The sequence below is a fragment of the Ambystoma mexicanum genome, chromosome 3p, assembly GCF_040938575.1.
Source record: "Ambystoma mexicanum isolate Mex_15411 chromosome 3p, UKY_AmexF1_1, whole genome shotgun sequence".
Lineage (NCBI taxonomy): Eukaryota > Metazoa > Chordata > Amphibia > Caudata > Ambystomatidae > Ambystoma > Ambystoma mexicanum.
Genome location: NC_090925.1, coordinates 1,166,728,393 through 1,166,751,859, shown reverse-complemented (window position 1 = coordinate 1,166,751,859; position 23,467 = coordinate 1,166,728,393). Strand labels below are relative to the sequence as shown.

The 23,467-nt window shown below is 48.5% G+C and overlaps 1 protein-coding gene across 1 annotated transcript in view; it reads right to left on the bottom strand.

The window, feature by feature from the left end:
* Window positions 1–23,467, bottom strand: part of SEC24A (SEC24 homolog A, COPII coat complex component) — a 1,330,430-nt gene that overhangs the window by 305,245 nt on the left and 1,001,718 nt on the right. Inside the window, exon 17 of the mRNA XM_069652570.1 lies at window positions 22,154–22,264. Coding sequence (XP_069508671.1) covers window positions 22,154–22,264 — 111 coding nt within the window. The remainder of the gene's footprint in view (window positions 1–22,153; window positions 22,265–23,467) is intronic.

Sequence of the window (23,467 nt, the reverse complement as noted above, 5' to 3'; positions counted from 1 at the left end):
ACATCCAGTCTCCCTTGTCTAGTGTCTCCGCAACAAGTGCTGGCATCTTGAATTTCTGAAGGGGAAGGGAGAGGTTGAGGGTGGATAGGTCCAGCACAACTCTGAGGCCAGCCTGGTTCTTTTGTATGGCGAAAATCCTGGAATAGAAGCCCAATCCTCTCTGGGAGGCTGGGACTTCTTCCACTGCCTAGCTCTCGATGAGCGACTGAATCTCCGCCAACAGAGTTGCCGTCCCAACCTGTGTGAAGGGAGTAAGGAGGAGAGGGGAGGGAGGGTCCGGTAGGCGGTACTCCGAAGATAGTACAGAGAGGATCCAGGGGTCCGAAATGTTTTGGCGCCAAAATTGCACGTGAAAGGCAAGCAGAGACACGCGTCATGCTTTTTTCCCTCCGAGATGGCTGCGGAGAAGGAGGACTGGAAAAAGACCTTGCCCCCCCCCCCTTTGTTGTTTGTGCCGGTGCTGACTCAGAGAGCGGTGAGGCTGCCAGAACCTCCATTCTTGGAATCCCCGGAACCCGCTGAACGCCTGCCACCTGTCAGAGCGTTGATGCGACTGTGTGTATACTTTGGGCGTGGCCTTCGTTAGGATAAAAACTTTGCAGTTTGTGAGCTGTTCTTTTTATCCAATTCCTCGTCGGTGGTAGAGTTAAAGAGGTCACTGCCCTTGAACGGAAGGTCACATATATTTGTTCATGGACATCAGGGTGAAACTTAGTAGCCCGAAGCAGGCAGTCCTTCTCATGTCGGTGGCGATGCATATGGCCCGGCCAGAGGTATCGATGTGGACCACGGTTGACTGATGTCCTACACTTCCAGCTTGGCTTCTACACCTTCCTTGAAGTGTGCTTGGCTCGGCACCAGAAGTTCTGGAAGGAAGTCTGCTATTTCCCGCCAAAGCCTCCGGTTAACTGCTGCCAGCATGGTATCTGCGTAGGATTGTCGCAGCTGCAGCGAGGCGGAGTACAGCTTTTTCCCGTACGCCTCCAAGATATTCTCCGTCTTGCCCAGCTGCGCAGAGGACGAGGTGGCTGGGGACGATTGAGGCTTAGAGTAGAGTGACCCCACAGCAATCATCGAAGAATGCGGTTGAAGGTGCGCCGACAACAAGGGTGGATCCCCCTCCATTTGTATGTACTTGGCATCGAGGCACGAATTGACAGGTTGGGCGGAGTGTGTTTTGAGCCACCCCTTCTTGGCCAAGGCAACAGCGTCTTTCTGCATCATGATACCCGTTTTGGTAGGGGGTCGAAGGGTGAGGACTTCTGCCAACACCCCCTCCTCATGCTGCTTGTGTGGAGACTGGAGCCAGAGGCTGTTGCAGAGGCTAGTGTGGAACCACCTGTACTGTGGGAAGCAGGGGAACCGGAATCGAAGGAGCCAGCAGGGGCTGTGCTGCGGCCTGTGGCACCAGAGCCATAGGAGGAATGACTATGGGTGCCGATGGAGTGACCGCAGGATGGCCTCCATCTGAGGGGTTTGCATCAGCGCTAGGAACCTTTCGGAGAACCTGTCTTCGGAGGCTGAAGAGGTGGCAGGTGATATTGATGCAGTGGTTGGGGACTGCTGGGGCCAGAGTGCACTCTGTCTCGGTTGCAGGGGAAACCTGCCCTGTGGTACTGATGGATAAACTGTAGGACACGTACCTGGTTGACACCTGTCCCACCTTGAAACTCGTTCTCCCGCCTGCTCCGTTCCTAGGAGAAGCATCGGACGAGCGGCCAGGTCATCTGGCAGAGCAGACATTTTGTCGAGCTGCATGCCACGTGCCAAAGTCGTGGTCCTTGGCTCCCTGGGCCCAGCCTCCTCCAAGACTCTTGGCGGTGGAGCATGAGACCTACCCTGCACCTCAGGCCAGGGTATGGAAGGCGTTTTGTCCTTGGCAGTGTCACCGGTAGTGCTGCGTGCAGGCGCCCTCTCGGACATTACTAGGGTCGTGCCCCTCTGGTGTAAACCCAGGAAAAGAACCTCGTAGTCCCTCAACACAGCTTCCGGAAGGATCGATGGCCGTGAGGCCGGTAGGTGGACTAGCCTCGGTACGTGTGCTGATGTGAGAACCCGAGAGGTTCCTCCCGCTAGGACACTTCCTTGGAAAGGAGTCGCCCCTACGGGGTGCGATGGAAAACAGCAGCCCTCCCTTAGGCCTCGATCTCTGTCTGACGAAGTCCTTCAAGTCCTCTGGACGCGACCTTTTGAAGATCTCCCTCCACATTGCTAGCCTGTTATTCAGTGCGCGTGGAGTCGGAGCGTCACACACGGTATAACCTTCCCAGCCGTGGTCTGGGCCAAGGCAGCAGAGGCAAAGAGCATGGTTATCGGACGTAGGAAAGAGCCCCTCGCAGGCTGGACACCTGCTATTTGTATTTGTATTTATTTTATTTATATAGCGCAAACCAGGCCCTGAGGCTACCAGGCGCATATCTTCCAACAATGGTTACAATAGTGCAGGAGCATGGTACAGGCATGAATACAAGAGCAGTACAGGTTATTCAGGCATACATGACAAAATAGTCGGCTATTCAGTAGGACAGTTGATCATCAGAGGCGGCTAGCCAAAGTTTAGCTTTAAGTTTAAATAAGTTGAGAGATGGTAGATTTCTAATAATGAGAGGCACAGTGTTCCAGAGTTTGGCTGCCAAAACTGGGAAGCTAGTCCCTCCAGCTGTTTGGAGCTTGAATCTGGGAATTGAGAGGCTCCGAGTGTGGGCTGACCTGAGTAACCGTGGAGGGATATATTGAGTGAATCGCGAAGCTAGGTAGATAGGGGCCTGGTTGTGAATGCATTTGTAAATGAGGGCGAGTGATTTTAGTGAGATCCTTTGGGCGACAGAGAGCCTGTGCAGGTTCTTCCTAGTTTCGGAGATGTGTGCTGATCTCGGGATGTTGAGGGCTGCTCTAATGGCGTTGTTTTGAGTGATTTGGAGTTTGCTTAGGTTACCCTGGTTAGTGCCTTGGTACAGTACGTTACAGTAGTCCAATTTGGACATAACCAGTGGCCTGGCGAGGGAGATGCAGTTCTGCGTAGAGAGGAAAGGGCGACAGGCTGTGATCAGCTTACAGGTGTAAGCTGATGCGGCCGCAACTGCATTGGTTTGTCTGTGAATCTAGGTAGATTCCCAAGGTTGTGTCTTTGGCAACTTTGATGGTGTTGCCAACGATGTTGAAGGAGCTGAACAAAGGGTTCAGCTTGTTGAGTCTTTGTTGTGTACCTAGAATGAGGAGCTCTGTCTTGTCATCGTTACGACAGCGCTCATGTTGTGCCATCCAGGCTTGGATGACATGGTAGATGTCATTGAGTGATTTAGAGTCTACATAGTAATCACCTGTGATGGGGATGAGTATCTGGCCGTCATCGGCGTAGTTTGTGTAGGTGACACCCAGATAGTCAACCACGTCAAACAGGGATTAAGTGAACACATTGTAGAGGGTAGGGGATACACATGACCCTTGCGGGACCTCAAAGGGGAATGGCGCTGGGTCAGCTGATGAGGTAGGAGAGAATACTCTCATGTGTCTGTTGTCAAGGAATGACCTGATCCAGTTGGTGGCGTTGTCAGAAAAGTGGGCTGCAGATTTCAGGTGTTGACAGAGGATTTGGTGGTTGACCAGATCGAAGGCAGCAGATAAATCCAGTAGAAATAGTGGTGCCAGTTTGCCATTCTTTTAGGTCCTCAATTTGGGTTTTAAGGTCCAAGTCCCATGTTTAGGTCTAAAACCAGATTGTCTTGTGCCTAGAAGATTGTTTCCAGATAGTTCTGTATCTGTAGGTAGGCAGCTCTGTCTAATATTTTTAGAAGAAATGGGACCGTAGTAATGGGCCTGTAGTTGGTTGGACACTCTGGGTCTAAAGTTGTTTTTTTTAGTAGGGGGATGACCCAGGCATCCTTCAGATTGTTAGGTACCACTCCAGATTGGAATGAGGAGTTGATGAACGTGGTTATGAATGGGGCGAGGTCGTGGGCCTCGCCCCTGCTGAAGTCGATATGTGCCGGGGAGGAGCGTGATGCCGGACAACCAAGTACCTGAATGACAAAAAGATAGAAGTATCCTGGGAAGAGCGCATGGTATTACATGGCCGAAGCCAAACCCAGGAGCACTGGTGAAATCGGCCGGTTTCCGTCGATGTGGAAAAGGGGACAGAGGAGTGGCACCGGTGGGTGGAGTCAGGGGAGCGCATACTGCCAGGGCCGCTCGCCTCTACATTTAAAGAGGAAGATGATTTTTCTGGTGAAAAAGGTTCAGTCTCCCGTCCCTAGTGAGGGACGCCCATACAGTATGGAGGAAAGGGGACTGACGTAAGAGTATCATAGATATCAATATCTTACCTAACAGTTTTCAAGGCAGTCTGTAAACGTTGAGAAAATTGTTTTAGCATTCAGAACAGAGTGTTTGGGGTGGGGTTTTAGAAGTGAGGCAAAACCCAGTTTTAGCCAATGAGATAAAAGCAAAAAGAAAGCTTGTGCTCATGGTCAAACAAAGCTGTGAAAGCAGAGTCAGCACAAGTCTGGTTTGGGATCAGCTTGCACCCAATTGTTTCCTTAGTTATCCAATGAGACAAGACTGGCAGAAAGCATCCAATTAAAGGAAAAGAAGCAGTCAAAGTCATGGTTCAGCCCAGGAGTTACAGCATATGCAGGCAGTGACGCCCAGCCAAGAAGGACAACGTACTTAAGGGAATAGTATGCTCAAAAATGTCATTGTCCCGACCGTGCGGGCATGTGGTTTTAAGCAAACTGATCGATCGTAAAGACATTTCCTATGCACCTTACCTTAGTTTTCCTCACATTTACACATGCAAAATCAACTAGCGGGGTGCGGCCATCTTGTGCGAATCGTATCCGTTGCTGCATCGCCCTAAGTTCAACTGCCCTTGCGGCACTAAATCATATCACCCGCCCCTGAAGCTGACATCACTATTCCTAGCGATATTCTCCACCTATTTTCATGACGTTAGTGGGCAGCGTAGCCAAACGCGCCCAGTCATCACCTGGGTCTTAAGATCAGTTGACGCAGATCCCGGAATATCAACACACATCCTTTCACAGCACAGTGCGTCCTAAATTGAAATAGAAAACACTATTTTTAAAGGAAACAAAAATACTCTGCAATTTACAATGTGCTTTTATTTCACAAAAAACGCTCGGAGAACATCCAGTGATTTCAATTTACCACCAATAATCGAAAGTCCTTGGGTTATAGTATCAAAACTTTACCATGAGGCACACAGTTTTCCTTTCGGGAGAAGATGCTCATTCGACGCACCTTGAATCGCAAGGCTTCAGCATCAGCTTCTTGCTAGACCACCGTAAACGATGACAGGTTGCTCCTTGTAGTTGGTATCGCCAAAGGGCATATCGGTCCGGGCGATCGTCCCACATCAACGTAATCGAAATCCATCAATTTAGGCGTATCTGCCACTGCTGGCTAAAGGAACCATCACTCGGTATCGGGAAACAATGACATTTGCAGAAATAAAATATATTTCAGTAGCCGCTCTTTATTCAAATGTATCCATGTACCCTTTAATTCTGCACCGGGTGAAATCTAATAACGAACACAAACCACAAACAATGGAAACACACAGAAAATATCGGGTAAAGTTGGAGTCTATGAATTGCTTGACAGGTTAGCGCTGTGGAGTATGTTTAGCTCCCAATGCAATGCAGAAGCTGACGGAAAAATTTGAACACCACATAGACCGCATAACGGAATATTAGCCACGAACTTGGGGTTGGTGGAACCTGAAGGTACCTAAACGTGGACTCCATGCTCACTGTGCTCAGAGAGGCACAGCTCCACTTCACTGATGAGGCACAACAAAGCTGAAACGTGTATGGAGTTGCCAGAGTATTTCGGTGCTGGACTGCCCATGTGAGCGGGACAATGCCTGATATGCAAACGGATATTTACCATCTGTAAAAGGTACAGTGAGCTAAAAGCAATGGCTGCGGACTATCAAAGTGGGAAAAAACCACAGAACCGGTTATCATGGCATGTTTTTTCTAGAGAGGGGTGACTGCTACCTTTATAAAAAATGTAACGGAACTGGCAACATCAAATTTCGACAATCCAACCAAGTTCCTGTGGAAAATGTTCTGCACCCGTCTCACCCAATAACACAACGTTGATGGCACACACTGATATGCCATGGGACCAAGTGGTTTAGATATCACTAGCATGCATACAGGTTGTGTTTGCGCGTCGTCACAATATGCCCCAACCAACACCCCAGAACAATGTGAGCAAGCAATACTGGTCAAAAAATGAAACTTTTACTTGTTCGTCTATAAACTAGTCTTCAGCCAAACTTACATTATATTTGGTATTTCCATTTGCTATGGCGTAATGCAGAGTGTCTGCTCAGAACAACGGATTTCATAGAATGAAAATAATTGTTCCATTGTCAAGTTTTAAAATAGTGAACCGTATCATTTTTGCAGGTAGTCAACAACTTCCGACCTTCAATCCATAGCAAATCCTCACTACCTTGTTTTGAGCGTGTACGCCTGGTAACTTTTGTTTTTGTGAAGGAAAGCCACAAATCTAAAACATACTGTACAAGATGCCTTGGTGTGAACTCCCCACAAGCAACATCAAACAAAATAACCTTCACTCCATGGGAGCGATTAGCCCGGCCGACCAATGTGGCATTTTTAATATGTTCCAAAAAATAAACTAATTGTTTGCTGGCATCCACCAATGCAGCGCTATTGTGAATACTATTTTACCCATCAATAGTGCTAGGGATTTAGATATTTTTGGACAACCGTTACAGTTAGGGTAAGTAAAACAGATAATTAGGAAACCAGTTTCAAATAGGCCGGATGACATCTTTCTACTAGGCCTGAAAATCCATCTCTTTGTACAAATGCAGATCTCCCAACCCCAGTGCCTGGCTCAGCTGGCCCACACCATCTCCTCCCCATTGCCACGTCGGCGCACGCCTTGTTCTCGCGGAGGAATGTGCTCTGAGGATAACTTGAGACACTGACAAGTCATAAATCCAAGTGCCCATTCATCTCCACTGAAATTCCCATGCACTCAGCCTCCAAACCGCCAGGCCTGAGCCCACCAGCTCAGACCCTGCAGTTCCTTTCATGCCGATATCCATCTGACCCTCCCGTGCCACTGATCAATCAAGGAACCACAAGAGCAGGGTGAAAGCGGGAGGGGGCAAAACACAGAGTTACACTGTATGGCATCCTACAACAGGCACTTCTTAAAAATAAAAAAGCTGACAAAGAGGATACATTTGAAAAGACAATTAGGACGCTATAGCCACCTCTGTAGAGCTTTACAAACACCAAGCAACCACAGGTATGTATGTTATCGTTAGAGATATGAATGAATCAAATCAGATTAAATCTGCATAATAGGATACTTCTTAATACTTTTAATAGCTTTGAAATTCGAGTTTAATAGCATTCCATTGTTCATGTACAGTGTGCAAACATTGGGGAACATATCCCAAAAGTTATAGTGAGCACATTAAGAACACCGCTGCAAATCATTTATACCGGGAAGTCAGCTGTTCAACGAGTTCCGTTTTAGGTGGTCAGGGCTTGTTTGCAATGTTTTGTGGCAATGTATGTGTCCTAGGAACAATATCAGGATCGATTCCATGAGCATGCATGGCCAACACAGTCAAAGTGAGATCTTTCACAAAATCGAACTCCATTTCCTGGTATATTGGCTTGGCCACCCATTTTTTTGCTTCGTTTTGCAATGGCACAGGTGTAACAAACAATCCCAAAGATCTCGACCGTTCTCTCCCTACGTTCTCATTATGCGCTAAAACGGCTAGTAATGTTCTAGCTTGCATACAGTCTATGCCGAAATGCAACCTTTTGGGTCTGTACTATTAGGCACATATTGTGGGACACCTACAAATCTCTGATTTGACAGAGATCTAGGAGTCCCTTTAGGTCTCTTGAAAGAGTTTCAATCAAACACTATCTTCTCAAGAGCTTTGTGTGGATGTGAAGATTGAACAAACCACCACTTCTTGCGTTCCTCCGATAAAGGTCTATGTGCACATTTGTGAAAAAGATGGTTTTCTGTCCGTGAGTGAACGTTGGAACAGTGGTGCATCAATGAACGCCATTTTTCAAGTAGAATTTCCATAGACCAATCACAAGTTTTGAAGCTCCACCAAAGATTGTTGCTGAAAGACAGACCACTGTAAAATATTTTCCGAACCCTTTTTTTTTTTGCCAACAGCTTTAAATTTAAGCCGCCTGCTTTTCTGGGGCCGTGGTCGCCTGCACCACAAAAACTTTCCGGAGTAGGGTGCATAGACAAGTAGCAGGGGTCACCACTGGCTGGGCGGTATTTTTTCAGCAACGACTCTTTTCGGATCCTCTCCTTGCCCAGGCCCAACCGTGCTGTGGGGGGGGGGGGATTGGCCCTTATCTTCCCTGAGTGGATTCCTGCCACTGTCACCCCTATGCAGACCTACTCCTCCTTTGAATGCCTTGTCTGTCGACTCTCTCTCTCCTAGCCATTCCCTTACCGTTGCTACTATCTATCGGCCACCTGGTCAACATTCCTCCTTCCTCTCCGAGTGGGCTGACCTCTCCTCCTCACTCCTGTCCTCAACCACTCAACTCCTCTTTCTTGGAGACCTCAATATCCACCTTGATGCCTCCTGTCCTCCCTCTGGACTCTTTCGCGACCTCTGCGACTCTCTCTCTCTCTCTCTATTCTCCCGTCTGGCCGACCCATTCTGCAGGGCACACTCTTGATGCTCTGATCTCTGACCTTCCCCTCTCTGTCCCTCTCTCCACTCCTCTCTCCTGGAGTGATCACGTTCTCCTATCCTCCCACCTCACCTTCCCTACCCCACAGGCAAAGCCACCCTCATCACTGCCACCCACCTTCGCGGTCATCCGACCCATGAAGCGTGTGTCAGTTAAGGCTTTTGCTTCCACCTTCTCGCCCCCCCTCCCACTTCAGCTGACTCCCACCCTGAGACAGCCCTCTCCACTCTGCTATATCTGATACCCTTGATATCCTTGCCCGTCATGAGAATCCGCCTGAAGCCCAAAGCCAAATTTAACTCCTGGTATGACTCGGATCTCATCACCCTTAAACGCAAGTGCAGGGTGGCAGAGAGGAAATGGCGTGCTTCATGTTCATCCTCTGACAAACTGGCCTGCCGCCTGCTCCAAAGGCAATACCGGCTCTCCGTTCTCACTAAGAAGAGAGCCCTTATCCAAGCCTGCATCTCCGCGGCATCTAACAATTCGGCCGAACTCTTTAAAATCTGCAAGGAGCTGGCCAACCCTGCTGCAGTCTCCACCTCTCCTGTCCCCTCCCAGGCCCTCTGCACGGCACTGGCCTCTCATTTCAGTTGAAAAGCTCAGGACATCCTGTCCTCACTCTCCTCCTATCACCTCCCCTCCTCTATTCCCTGCTCTCCCTCTGGCCCTTCTGCAGCCACCCCACCTCCCTCCTTCTCTGCCTTTCCCCTTTTTTCTGCTGACGAGGTTTCGAGACAAGTCCGATCTATGAAAGTCTCGTCAAAACAGGTCCCCTCCCGTTCCTCCAAAACTATCAACGACCACATCGACTCCCTGGCGCCTGGCCTGGCTGACTTCTGCAATCACTCCTTCGCCTCTGGAGTCCTCCCATCCCCCCTCAAGCACTCCCTTGTGCACCCCCTTCTTAAGAAACCCTCTTCCGACCCCTCCTGCCCAGCTAACTATCGCCCAATTTCTATCACTCCCTTCCTGGGCAAGCTCCTGGAGAAACTGGCCATCTCCCAGCTTAATCTCCATGCTGAATCTGTTGGTAGTCTTCATGACCATCAGTCTGGCTTCATAGCTGCCAGAAGCACGGAAACTGCTCTCCTGAACATCCGTGAGGACCTGCTCTCAAGCCTTGACTCTAACACCCCTTGTGTTCTCATTTTGCTCGACCTCTCTTCTGCCTTTGACACTGTCAACCACACCATCCTGCTCAACCGTCTCCGTGATAGCCTGGGTATCACTGGTCAGGCTCTGGCGTGGCTGACCTCCTTCCTCTCCAATCAACCCTCCCAGGTCCAACTGGGTTCCTTCCTTTCTGACATCTTTTTCTCTACCTGTGGTGTCCCCCAGGGATCTAACCTCTCCCCTTGGCTGTTCAACCAGTACCTGGCACTTCTTGCTCACCGCATCGCCGCTCTCTGTCCCAACTTTCAGTGCTATGCGGATGATACCCAGCTCATTTTCAGACTACCCTCGGCCTCCTCTTCCCCTTCCCTCATCTCTGACTGCCTTTCTGCTATCCAGGAATGGTGTGCCGCCAACGACCTCTGCATTAATGCCAGTAAGACTGAGATTCTACTTATCGTCACACCCACTCCCTCCTTCCCTGCAGCTCTCTGGCCGGCCTCCCTTGGCCCTCTTCCTGCTCCTACCTGCAAGGCAAAAAACCTTGGCGTAATCTTCGACTCCACACTCTCTTTCTCTCCTCACATATCTGATGTCTCTAAGAGGTCACACTACCAGCTACACCTGCTCAGAGGTATCCTTCCTTTCCTCTGCTTCCCCCAGAAGCTCACTGTCTCCAGAGCCCTGGTTCTCTCGAAGCTGGACTACTGTAACAGCCTCTATCTAAATCTCCTTTCCTCTACTCTCTGCCCTTTGCAACTCATCCAGAACAGGACTGCGAGACTTGTCCTTGGCCTCAAGCCCAGGGACCGTATCTCTCCAGGACTGAAATCGCTACAATGGCTCCCAGTGGCTGTGAGGATTAAGTTCAAAACCCTCTGCATTGTCCACAAGGCCTTCTGGGGCTTTGGGCCAAAATACCTTCAACTCTCTCTTCCTAAATATCTTCCTTCTCGAGCTCTTCGCTCATCCACCTCCAACTACCTCAGGGTCAGCCGCTTCTCCAAGCAACGAGCTGGGGGTAGATCTCTGTCCGCAGCAGGGGCCTCCCTCTGGAACAACCTTCCTGCCTCCCTGAAACTTGAGAAGAACCATCTCCGGTTCCGGAAGCACCTCAAAACCTTCCTCTTTGCCTCTGCTTTCTCTCCCCTGCTAAAATCACTGAACCTGCACTGAATCTGCAACAGGGCCACTCACCGATCTCGGTCCTTGGCCCAGCCACTCTTCACTGAAATGCCTACCTGCACTACGGGACTCTCTGTATCCTACAGCCCCTTCTCCTGGCACTTACCTTGCACTTGCCACCAGCTGGCCCTATTATTTATCTTGTATTCTGCTAACCATGTACTGCACTCTCCTTGCACTTGCCACCAGCTGGCCCTATTATTTATCTTGTATTCTACTAACCATGTACTGCACTTTCCCCTCTCCCCTTCCCCTTTTCCCAGTCCCCCCTACCCTTGCACTTGCGCAATCTGAATGACACCTGGCCTAGTAGGATCGTTGTCTGTCTCCCCTTGCCCCCCCCCCGCCTCGTCGCACCTTGAAACACTTGTGTATAGGCGCGTTACAAATGCCATATCATATCATTCACTGCCGGGAGACTCTCCTGAGCAGTCCAAGCCGCCGCCACCCTTCTCTGTAAAGCCATGTGAAATGGCAACACCGGGTCAGTGGGTGGACCTTGGTCCAAGATATCTGTCGGGTCATCCTGTAGAAAATCTACAGGTGGAGCAGACCACCCCAGATACTCCGTCAACCTCGACATGAGGCGCCTGTATGAAGAGTCAGCATGCGTACCAGGCTCAGGCCTGCCAAACTCAACCTCCGGGGAGGTATCAAGACCACTTGCGTCATGTAAAGATTGACGAAGGTCTTCCAACTGGCTATAACCAGACACCTCAGGAGGCACAACTCCCTCTTCATCAGACCCTTCCTCCACCTCTGAAATGTACTCTAAGGGTTGGAACAAGTCCACCCTGGGAGAAGGAACAGAGTATGGGTCAAATATAGGCTGCACAGACTTGCTGAGCGCCTTTCTCGGAGCTTCTACAGCTCGCCGGGGCACCTCTGGCAAATTTTCCTCAAAAGGCGTTGAGGGCACTGATGGGAATGGCGTCGACGTCGAACGAGGCGCTGACGACTTTGACAACGGCTTCGAGGCCGGAGCCCTGAGCGTGTCCTTCGATGGCCTCGGCGCCGATGACTTCCACGGAGCCAGAGCCTCGAGCAAGTCCCTCGAATGACATGGCGCCAACAGCGTCGATGCCTTCTTCGAAGGCCGCACAGGCTCCAACGGTCTCCACGGCGTCGAGGACCGGGACCTGGATCGGGCACGGTGGCGATCATCCTTGTCCGATCGGGACCTCAACAGTTCCGGATGACTGCGCCGACGGCCCGAGCCCGGAGGCGTGCGAGCAGTGGCTCTAGCGCGTTTCCCGCTGGCTTCAATCGAAGGCACGGCCGGAACGGTGCCCTGCGATTTGAAAATCGCCATCATCTGCCAGCGGAATTCAGCCCATTTGCTCGGCGACAAGTGTTTTGTGGGACAAGCCACCCGCCGTCTGGCGGAGTCCTCTGACGAGGACAGGGAAGGCGACCGGTGATGGCGCTTCCATGAATGCCTCGAAGAGGCAGAGGAATAGTGGGACCCACGCCTGGAACGAGACCCCCTGGACTTACACCGACGCAGAGAGTCGCCCCTCGAATCGTCGGTCGAAAGTCCCGCGGATTTCAACTTGCTGGGTTTGTAAACCCTACCTACCGAGAGCTGCTTCTTCCACTCCCGCAAGGCCTTCAACGTCAAAGGCTGGAATTAGTCGCAGTCATCAGTGGCGCGGCTCTCGCTGAGGCACCAGAGGCAGACGTTGTGCGGGTCCATAAGTGACATCTTGGAACTGCAGTCCCGACACTTCTTGAAGCCCGACTTCGGGGTAGCAGAAGACGAAAACATCTTCAACAATAAAAGAACCGATTCACAAGAGAGAACCAAGGCGCGCCGAGATTTAAAAGCGAACACGTTCGCGGAAAAACGGAACTGAGGCTACGGGCGTCGTGCGTCCTACATATAACATCCGGTGACATCGACCGTCGTAGGAGGTCCTCGAGGGAGCATATCGACGTCATCGACGCAGGACGCCTACGCCGAAAAAGATTTCTGAAGCAGCACAGCTGTGTTAATCAATGTCAAAGATGTGGAATACGCCGGGGGACACAATCCCCTCAAAGGTACTCTTCCAAAGTTTTCCTTGAATCTGATCAAGAATGGAATCAATGTTCAACATGACAAATGCTTTTCTTTTTTAAATGAAATGTATATACATTTTTTATTATTATTTATAAACAATGATGTATGTTGTAAAAGTTTGTTAAACTAATAAACAACTTTTAATAAAAATAAATGCATTCTGCATTAGGGAGGAAGTGTAACGTTAGAACTGAAATCAGAAGTTTGAAACACTGCACGTTTATATGAATGTCACTGTCTAATAGTATGCTATGTAGGTTTTATTTTCATTCACGGGACCTGTAAGTACACAAACCTCATATTCTGGACCAGCTGTAAAGGATGATTTAATTGTAGTCGAAGTACCAGCATCCCCCAGTAACACAGTACCTGTGTTTTAGTACGGATGAAAACAGTGAAACGGAACTGAGACAATGGGATGCAGACAATGGTACATATAAAGAGAAACCCATAAATGACACCTAGTGTCAACAACCGACCGGATACATAAACAATTTCATATTATTTGAAATTCCAAGCATAATACATTCTCGTGATTGAAAAGTGAAATAAAATGACCCGATAGGCGCTTGAGGTTGTTGTTGACTCCTGAAAATAAATGGATGCAGAATCTTGCTCCTTCATTTTCAGTGCATTGTCATGAAGTGGTAAAAGGGAAAATTAGATTTGCATTAGATATGTGGGAAAATCCAACGGTCGAGAATATAAACTTCTGCAAGTCTGTAGGGCTCACCATTGGTATAATGGACATGTTGATGATTTTGTCACTTGCGAGGGTCTGTGCTTCCGTCAGTATGCTTTCCTAAAGAAATGGACATGTCAAGCAACTGATTACGAAAACATTATGCTTCTTGTGAAGGGCACTATGGCATTGTTTTCCATGGTCATAAATACTTCATTTGAGGCTCCATAAACCAGGGACAGATGTATAGTTAAATGTGGTATAGTTAAAATGTAATACAATCTGGTACATATGCAAACTTTAGTACGACACATTTACAGCGAAAGCACCAATCCGTTCATGGAGTTACCTGTTCAGTTCAGCACCGCCTACAGCTAATTCATCCTCCGGGACTCACCTGAGGCAGCGGGTGCATAAAAAGAGTTGGAATCGCATTTGGAAGCAATTTACGAAACATTCTGGCTCGATGCTTTTTTGTTACTTCGATTGCTCATATATATATAGTCTGAAGTGCAGGCTGCAGAATCGATTGGTCCTAAAGTCGACCAAGACAGCCTGAAATCGTCCACTGCAAAACCACAACATCAAACCCATCTTCTTATGAAATCAATATCCTTCGGGAATGTATTCAGGATTGTGCCCTGACTTTTGATGACTCCTAGAACGGCAACCCAAAACCATACAAGCAGGCCTTCTTGAAAAATCTATAAGATCTCTATAAGAAAAATATAAATAATTACAAAAAAATGCTACTGAATGCAAGATATTGGTGGAATCACGGTTTTCTATGCAATGTTTGTTATGGTCAAAGAAGCAAAACCTGTGTAGCGTAGTCGAATATTCACTGAGCTAACTATCATACAGAATTGATTGATGTGATGCAAATCATAACGCGTTACTCGTCCGCTGAATGTACTTTCATGCATCAAAAGGAAACATGCCTATAGACATGGTCCGAAAAAGATGCGATTCTATTACAATTGACACTGATGAAATTTGCTATATATCAAGATCACAACACTTGAAACATTAGACAATGGTAAAGTCATTGAGATGAATGAACATTACAATACTGGGTACAGTAGGTCGAAATAGATAGCAATTTTGAGATCAGAAAGAGATGAATATAGTGAAGTTAATAGGTGACCTGCCCTTACCTTGACTAACAATTAGATTCAGCAAGCAGTGGAGTTAGTAGCAGGAGAACAGGTAGCACGATCAAGAGTCGACTTCCAGTGCTCCGAGATGTTCTCCGGATAAATATCAAGGGGTTTATAAAGGATTAAGAAAGTGGGTGTGTATGTGAATGTGACATGTTTCTGGCGGGGTCTGCTTGAGGGGAGCCTGGAGACACGGGGTCTGGGGAGGCCATGTGAACAATGGCCCCTGTGCAGAAGATACCTTTGAAGTGTACCTCATGGGAGATACCTTTCGGGAGGATAGCTCAGGGGTAACATGCTTGCCTTGGAAGCAAGACGACATGGAGCACCACAGGTTCAAATCCCGGGTCTGCGCTTATAAACCTCTGGGTATTAAGCGCGTTATAAATAACCTATAATTTCATATCATACATGGCGTTTCCACCTTGGCCGTTCCCACCCTGCCAGCCCCCTTGGGAGGGCATGGCCAAAGTTGCGAACTGCCGTTGATAGTGGAGGGGGGCATGGATGGGCATGCAGAAAAATCGCGGGACACTGCTGAAGGGAGACACACCTATGTGGATTGCAGGGGCGGGTTCTGCAAGAGGGGAGATTGGAGACACAGGGTCTGGGGAGGCCATGTGTACAATGTACCTTTGAAGTGTACATGGTGTTTGGTACCTTGGCTGTTTATAATGGAGGGGGGATGGATTGTTGCAGAGGAGGGGAGTGTAAAAGGGCACCAACCATTGTTGCATGTCACTCAGACAAGTGAGCGTGTCTTTGATTTACTTCAAAAACTGAAACTACTATTCATAAAAGATTTGTATTTTGTTGATGATGTTGATGGCACAAATGTACTACAAATTGGATACTTCGGGTTGCAGCACAGTGTGGGAAAATCCACTGTACTGTCTGCTGTCACTGGGGAATTTGGCACTAATGGCTCCAACGACAGAGGCGGGTATTACTCGAACGCGGTATCCAAGCCTCCCATGAAGCCACCATGTAAAGGAACGATCGGCCACCAGCCTGTACCACCTATGCAAGAGAAACATACATACTGTATTTAAATGAACCTGCTAAGTGTACAAACCTTACTTGGAAATGCATCCTGTATCCTATGGCATAGTTGCCCGTACAAATGTTACTTCATGGATCAATCAACTTAGGCTTTAAAGTGTAGACACATTACAAAAGTGAACACCCATGCAATCCATAACGTTTGGGGCACAGAGAAATATTGTTTCTTAGTTGAAATTGAAAGACACATAAGATGACCACTATGATTTCCCCAAAGCGAGAGAGATGTATTGAATTGCCAGACTACATTCATTTGGCAGTGATAGATCAAAGTTACAACAATATAGGAGACAAACAAGAAATGTTAGTGGACTCGGTGGTCAAAGTGACATCAAATCTAGACTACACTTACTTGTTACTTGGATTGCGAGGGCGAACTGTTGCGCGAAGTTCGGGCATAAACACCATCATAATCCTCAACACAGACCTTGTGAGACAGGCTGCTCTGAAGTCATGCAGCTCAATAACGCATAGGCAAGGTCTGTCTTCTTCCGATATCTAGGCCAGGCATCCAGAGTTTTCTCTGCAGCAGCAGTTCTATGTTGGCATGACCTCGCACTGATTGCAGGTACACCAGGTGGCAACGTCTTTCATGCGACTAGGCTCTGGCTCAGGATCCAGTGATTTGTCTTCCGAACTGTCGTCCGATGCCCCATCATTTCCGCATCTTTCTCTATCAACTAATTCCGCCTTGGAATACTCCAGCTCGTACTGGTAGGGTTGTATTGTTGCTATTACACGACAAAATTAAAATCGACAGTAATGCTAGTATAAGTATCTGTTTGCACAACCTCCGAGCAACGAAGATAGCTGAACAGAGCAGAAACGAGTCACAGGTTATACAAAAAAAGCAGTGTAACGATTGAAAAAGCAACTCTGATGTCTGATGAGAAGCAGTCTGTTTATACATATTGAGGAAAGAGGCATCCTGCCATTTCCATGGAGACACATTATTAGCTGGCTTACAGAGAACGTTGACACGAGACTTGCATTTGCGTTGTGAAATGAGCCGTACCCGTCAAGTAATGTCGGCTTCAGGGGCGGGTGATATGATTTAGTGCTGCGAGGGCAGTTGAACTTAAGGCAATGCGGCAACGGATAAGATTAGTACAAGATGGCCGCGCTCTGCTCGTTGATTTTGCATGTGTAAAAGTGAGGAAAACTAGGGTAAGGTGCATAGGAAATGTCTTTACGATCGATCACAGTTTGCTTAAAACCACATGCCCGAACGCTCGGGACAATAACATTTTTGAGCGCACTATTCCTTTAAGAGTGAAGAAAGCCGAAACAGATGCTAGGGTGTGGTGAGACTACTCCAGTAGCTGGAATTGCAGGGATGGCCGAGCAACTAAATGAAGGTAAGCTGCCTTAGGCAGTTGTGCGTTATGGCTACCACCTACTGCCATTTTCTTGCAGGAAAGTCAGGGTTCCAAACACAAGGAAGGGAGCAATGATGTGGTTCCCTCTGGATGCATTGTAGGTGTACTGTCCACAGAGCCAATCAGTAATGTGCTGTCAAATTGCAGATTTAGGATAGGTTTTACCTGGTTAAGTGCCTTTCCAGCTGCTTTGGGATGTATTCCAGCAATTGACAAATGTATTGTTTTGACACACCTATTAGTATACAGTTCATGTGAGCTAGATGCCCATTCAGCTTCCAAACAGGCAAACTGCCCGATCCGACCATTTGGCGACCACCTAAACTGGCATGGTTGCAACTTTAATCCTTTCAGCGCAAGCACACACAGTCGATTCATCAGCGAATCACAGTCACACATGAATATATCCAGACAAATATGGTTATGGTTGCTGTTAAGATGGATTTTTAGAATCTTGTTTGGTGGCCACCCTAGTTATAGTAAATAGAGGAATTCAGAGTTTAGCCAAAACCAAAACAAGGTAAACGTGGAGAGCAGCCAATGCTATTCTCAGGAAAGTGCGATTGGGGTCAGGGGTCCACAATGAGTCCACACAGTGAAGCACACAATTCAATTTAGACAGTACTGTATAAAAATACAATATTTATTCTAGGCCTGAAACACAATAGAAAACGAAACAAACATGATCTCACACAATGCTCAATAATAAACAAACATACACCATCGGTTGTTAACATGCATTCAATTACTTAAATCAGGACAGGTGGCAAGTAAATGATGCAGTAAAGATGGAATGAAGTCACAATTGATATTCCCTAACTTCAGCAATCCAATCTCTAAGAAGAATGGGGTTTTGTGCGCAAAAATAACAAGTCATAAAGCGTCTCCCCAGAATGCATCTTTAACAGGTAAGTAACTTGTGCTGGTGATTGCTCAAACAAAGAGATGCAACAAAGTTACTAGATAAGACAAATGGGTTATCTTTCAGAAGGCACTACCCAGGTTCGATGACCAAATGCAGTGGAATGGAATGCAGGAACGAAAAAAGAGAGACTTGTTCTCAATGTTTTCCTATGGAGGACCAAGGTAGAGGAATGCTTGGAGTGTACTTATGCCCCATGAATCTGATTTTCCCAGGTGACTTGATGGGTCGATTGGAAGGGGGTTTGTGCGGGAGGGGGGTGAGGAATCGCTGGAGGTTGGATTTCCTGCAGTTGCTTAACGTTAAAGGTGGCCAGGAGCTGCGAGTGCAAGGTTTCTTCTGGTCCAGGAGCCGAGTGCAACCCTTAGGGATGGAGAAATGTAAGATTAACAAATGCAGCCCTCTTCAGGACACCTCCGAAAGGGGTGATGGGTGAGTTCCAGCGACAGCCACCGCACACAAACAATGACAGGCATCCTTCCAGTAGTGGTTGCAGAAGTCCTTCAAGAACAGGATCCCTTGAGGCTGGGATGATTAAATCTGACAGGAAGGCGACTTATACCACAAGCTGTCCACCACCAGAGTCCAGGCTGCAAATGAGAAACAGCGACAGTTCTAGCAAGCTAGCCCATCGGAGACTGGATCCTCGAGAACAAGTCGAGACTGGTTGGTCCCACCAGTTCAGAGGTAGAAACACCATACAGGGCCTTTGCAGATCAGGTAGTCCAACAGGGCTTCACCGGGGCAGACAGGCCCAGACACAGGAAGGGATGTCGGGCCTCTTCACAATTCTTCTTCGGATCTTCAGTCGGCTGTTCTTACACACAGGATTCTTGATTCGAACGCAGATCTGAAGCAATGGCTGCAGGAGTCCTCTTAAACAAAATGCTGTCTGGAGACAAGTCCAAGCCCACCAATGGTAAGGATCTGTACCATTCAAACAGCAAGCAGTTGTCCAATCAGGGACCACAGTTAGTTTCAGTCGTGCGCCACACCCAGTCTTTTAGGCACCAAAGATGTGGAGTGGGACTAGACATTCCCACCCGCTTCCTCAGCCATAAACACAAAGGCAGCCCTAGCCCGTGAAAGCAGCATTAACTTATATGGGATTTCCTGACAATGCAGGAAGAAGGACAAACAACGAAATGGCCAAAGAATAAGTGCAAATTTTGGGGTGTGGCCATTTCAGGGAAATGGATGCATTTAGTAGCCATACGAGGTAAACGCCAATGTGTACACTAGAAATAACATCAACAGTGTAAAAACGTAATTGCTGCCACCAGCTGGTCTTTAGGCACATATAAAAGTAAGCAAAACTCCCAAGTGTAAAAGACTAGGGTGATTAAAAAAAGTATTGCAAGATGCTATGTGCAATGTTAAAAAGTTACAAAAAATAAAAGACATAAGGGAAACAGTTTCCCACTATTGATAGTCTGAAGGACTGATCAGTTTCCCCATTACAAAATGAGCAAAAGGTCAGGGGAGTGAAGCTGAAGGCTACATTACTTTGCAAAAAGTTAGGGCAGGTTGAAAAGCAAAATGTTGGGGGGAAAGGGGGGGAGGAGTCCATAAACTACAGAGGGAAAGTTGCTAAGAGAGGAATCTTTCCTAACAGAGGACAACAGCCACTGCAAAACCCCTCTGATGGTAACCTCTTCAGCTGCCTCTCTGGAAGCGCCTTCCTTGCCCTCTTCCCGGGCAGACTGACCACAGACCCTCTCTGCAAAAGCAGGAAAGGGGTGAAATACCCTTCCCTGAGGCAATGGGTGTGCGGAAGGCTGCTTCACCATGAGCCCCATGGACTTAGTCGACTGGACCTTCTGGAGGGCACCGTCATCCTTTGCTGCAAAAAGGCTCTGGCCGCCAAAAGGCACGTCCGACAGCCTAGTCTGGACATCCGCTGCAAACCAGAACATACTCAGCCACGAGAGGCAACGGACAACTGTGCTAGTGGCCATGTACCTGCCCCCACAGTACGCTGTGTGCAGTCCGGACTGCAACATCTGGCATGCTGCCTCCTTGCTTTCAGAGACCAAGGACAAGAAACCGTCCCTCAACTCTTCCTTTATTTTATTTTTTAAATAATTGGATATTTGTACTCAGCGCGATTAGCCACTTCCATCCGAAGGCCGAAGGAGACCTTTGCATTGGCGCAAGAGGCATTCACGGCCCGCAGTGCAAGACTGACTGATGCAAACCACTTAATGCCCCATGCATCAATGCTCTTACTCTCCCTGTCTGGTGGAAGGGATGGGAAGGTAGAAGTCTTCAGGCTAGCCGTTACCGCCTGAACGACTTAGCTTTCAGGCGAAACATGGGAGGAAAGAAAGGCTGGGTCAGACAGAGGACGACAGTGTTTACTCACCAGATCACGGTCCACTGCTGAAACAGAGGCAGGTTTCTCCCACGCCTCCAATACGGGGTCCTCCACTGCCACATTGAAAGGCAAGAGTGTCTCCTTCTGGGGAGGGGGTGTCTCCTTGGGGGCATTGCCCAGAATATTGTGAAGTTCGTACTGAACCTTGATCCTGGACAGAGCAGATACCGCCAAAGTGCTGGCCACCTTAGCATCAAGCGCTGGAAGGAAGCTTCCCTGGGGTGGAAGCTGGCAAAATGTTTGTCTCTGGTGAGGTGTCGAGGCCAATGGGTCCCTGCAGATCCTCTGCCAGGCCCAGTACGTTCTCACCTTCCCAAAATAATTATTTTAAGAACTTCCTCACTTACCAGGTTTCAAGCGCAGAGGGGACAAGCACTGGTCCACGTCAACAACGTAGAAGATGACACCAGTACTGAGGCTGCTACTCCCGAAGGCGGGGCCTGTCGGCGGCAAGAGACGTTTGTCTCGGTTTGGTCCAAGCCCATAGGTATGTGGCAGTGGTCCCGATAGGGTACCCTACCGGTCGCAACATGCAGTGGGACCCTAGGGCTCTGAGAGGCTGGAGCTGCTGGTGCCTTGCCGACGATGTCAAACATATTCAGGTGGACGTTTTGCCATTCCTCCGGCGTGGAGGATTTGGTCGGAAAAGGTACCTGCGCCTGACGCCCAGGGGACTCCCTCGAGTGGTGTCGCTTCTTCAAAAAGGAAGAAAAATGTCAGTCTGAGGACTCACTCGGGGAGCGGGACCTCTTCCAATACTGCTGCTACTTCTTTTCATTGCGCAGAGCCGATTGCTCTTCAGAGCGTCGTTCTGCACCGTGCAACCTAGACTGTGAAAACCTCACCCTTTGCCTTGTGGACGAATGTGAAGATCTTACCTGCTCGCTCCCGAAGGGCCTTCGGGTGTGTGCACTGGCATGCCTCGCAATCTTGGGTGTCATGTTCTTCTTCCAAGCAATATAAACAAATGTGGATTTGAGACCGATGCTGGCCACAGACCACACACAGCTTGAAGGCTGAGACCTTGGACGGAGTACGCACAGCGTATGAAAAAATTATGTAAGCTCGACGAGCGTGTTCCGGTCAGCGGCCAGAGTGCATGGAAAAAATGAACTGGCGTCACCCTGCCGCTATATATAATGACCCAACATCATGTCTGGCAGGGGGCACAGAGGCGTCTGATGGAGCAGACGCAGAGCTGCTCTGAACCCCTGGCGGTGGATACGTTTCCGCAGAACATCTGAGCTGTGAAGTGGATATAGATGGGGAATCTGTGGGAGGAAAGAATCCATTACTTTTACTTTCATATATTTATAACGCGCACCACATGACCCGGAGGCTAAGGGCACGGAAAGGAGCTTTATATGGTTGCAGTAATTATATACAGATTAACTGTTAAGAAAACAAAAAGGAGACTACACAATTATTGGGCACTGTGCCCATATAACTTACCCATATTGGCCAGTAATCCTGAAATAGCCTGTACATCGGCTCCCGCATAGACATCAGCTAGCGAGCAGACAACTGGTAAACACAACGTATGGACACGAATCCTCCGTTCACCTGAAAAAAGAAACATTTTATGTGGGGGGATTTGGATATTCGGGTCTTGTAAAACACTTCATTTAAGCAGATATTACAGCTGGTACATAGGCAAGCAAAAGAATACATCTGAAAAGAGGCACATGCCACTTGTACTGCACAAAAGTATCACTGTAGTGGTTTCCCAGCACCAAAACGTGTCCCAAAAGTGGCCTATTTTATCTCCTCCAAGGGGGCCCAGACCAGTATGTTGGAGGAAGCATAAACAGGTGAATGGAGCATGGAAAGGGCCATGTCCGGGTGTGCGTCAGCCAAAGGGGGAGGTGAGAAAGTGGTGGCGAAAGCCTCAACAGACCAGCGCTTCATGGGTCGAATGACTGAGAAGGTGGGAGGCAGTGAGGGAGTAGGCTTGGCCTGAGGGGTAGAGAGGGTGAGCTGGGAGGAAAGGAGAAAGTGATCACTCCAGGAGAAAGGAGAAGGTCTGAGGAGATCAGAATATCCACAGTATGCCCTGCGGGTTGAGTCGGGCCAGAGGAGAGAATAGAGAGAGAGAGTCGCAGAGGTCGCGAAAGAGTCCTGAGGAAGGACACTGCAAAGGGGGTCCAACCATATGCAAATCGGTCAGGTACTGCCACCAATGGTAGCAGCCCAGCCTGAATTGCTAGGCCACGTCCCCTCTGCACGGAAACGCAAGCAACCCCAGACATGTTTCGGCCTTGTTGGGCCTACTCCGTGAGGAGTAACTCGGTTCCCTATGGTGCAGCGAGCAAGGGACCCACGTCTGGGCATACCCTCTCTCACATAGTGAGACAAACTAACCAAAAAAGTGATGGTTGGAAGATTTTAAATGAATCTTAACCACTGGCATTGCTCTGGGCAACCTTCCACACCACCATGTCTACGCCACTGAAAAAGGGGACCAGCCATATGCAAATCAGTCAGGTCTCACTTTGGTCTCGTGCAGAAGGGATGTGACCTAGCAGTTCGGGCTGGAAGGCACTTTTTGGGGGTAGGACCAAGCCCGATTTGCTTATGGTTTTTCCCCTTCTGTAATGGCTTGGCAAGCTAAAAAGAAAAACTCAGGTATGGAGGGTTGCCCAGAGCTGTGCCCGTGGTTATGATCAATTCAAAACTTTCCAGCCATCACTTATTTTGTTTTACATGCATTAGACCAACAAACCTTTAGCCTGGCACCGAGTTGCGGTACGCAGAGATATTACACCA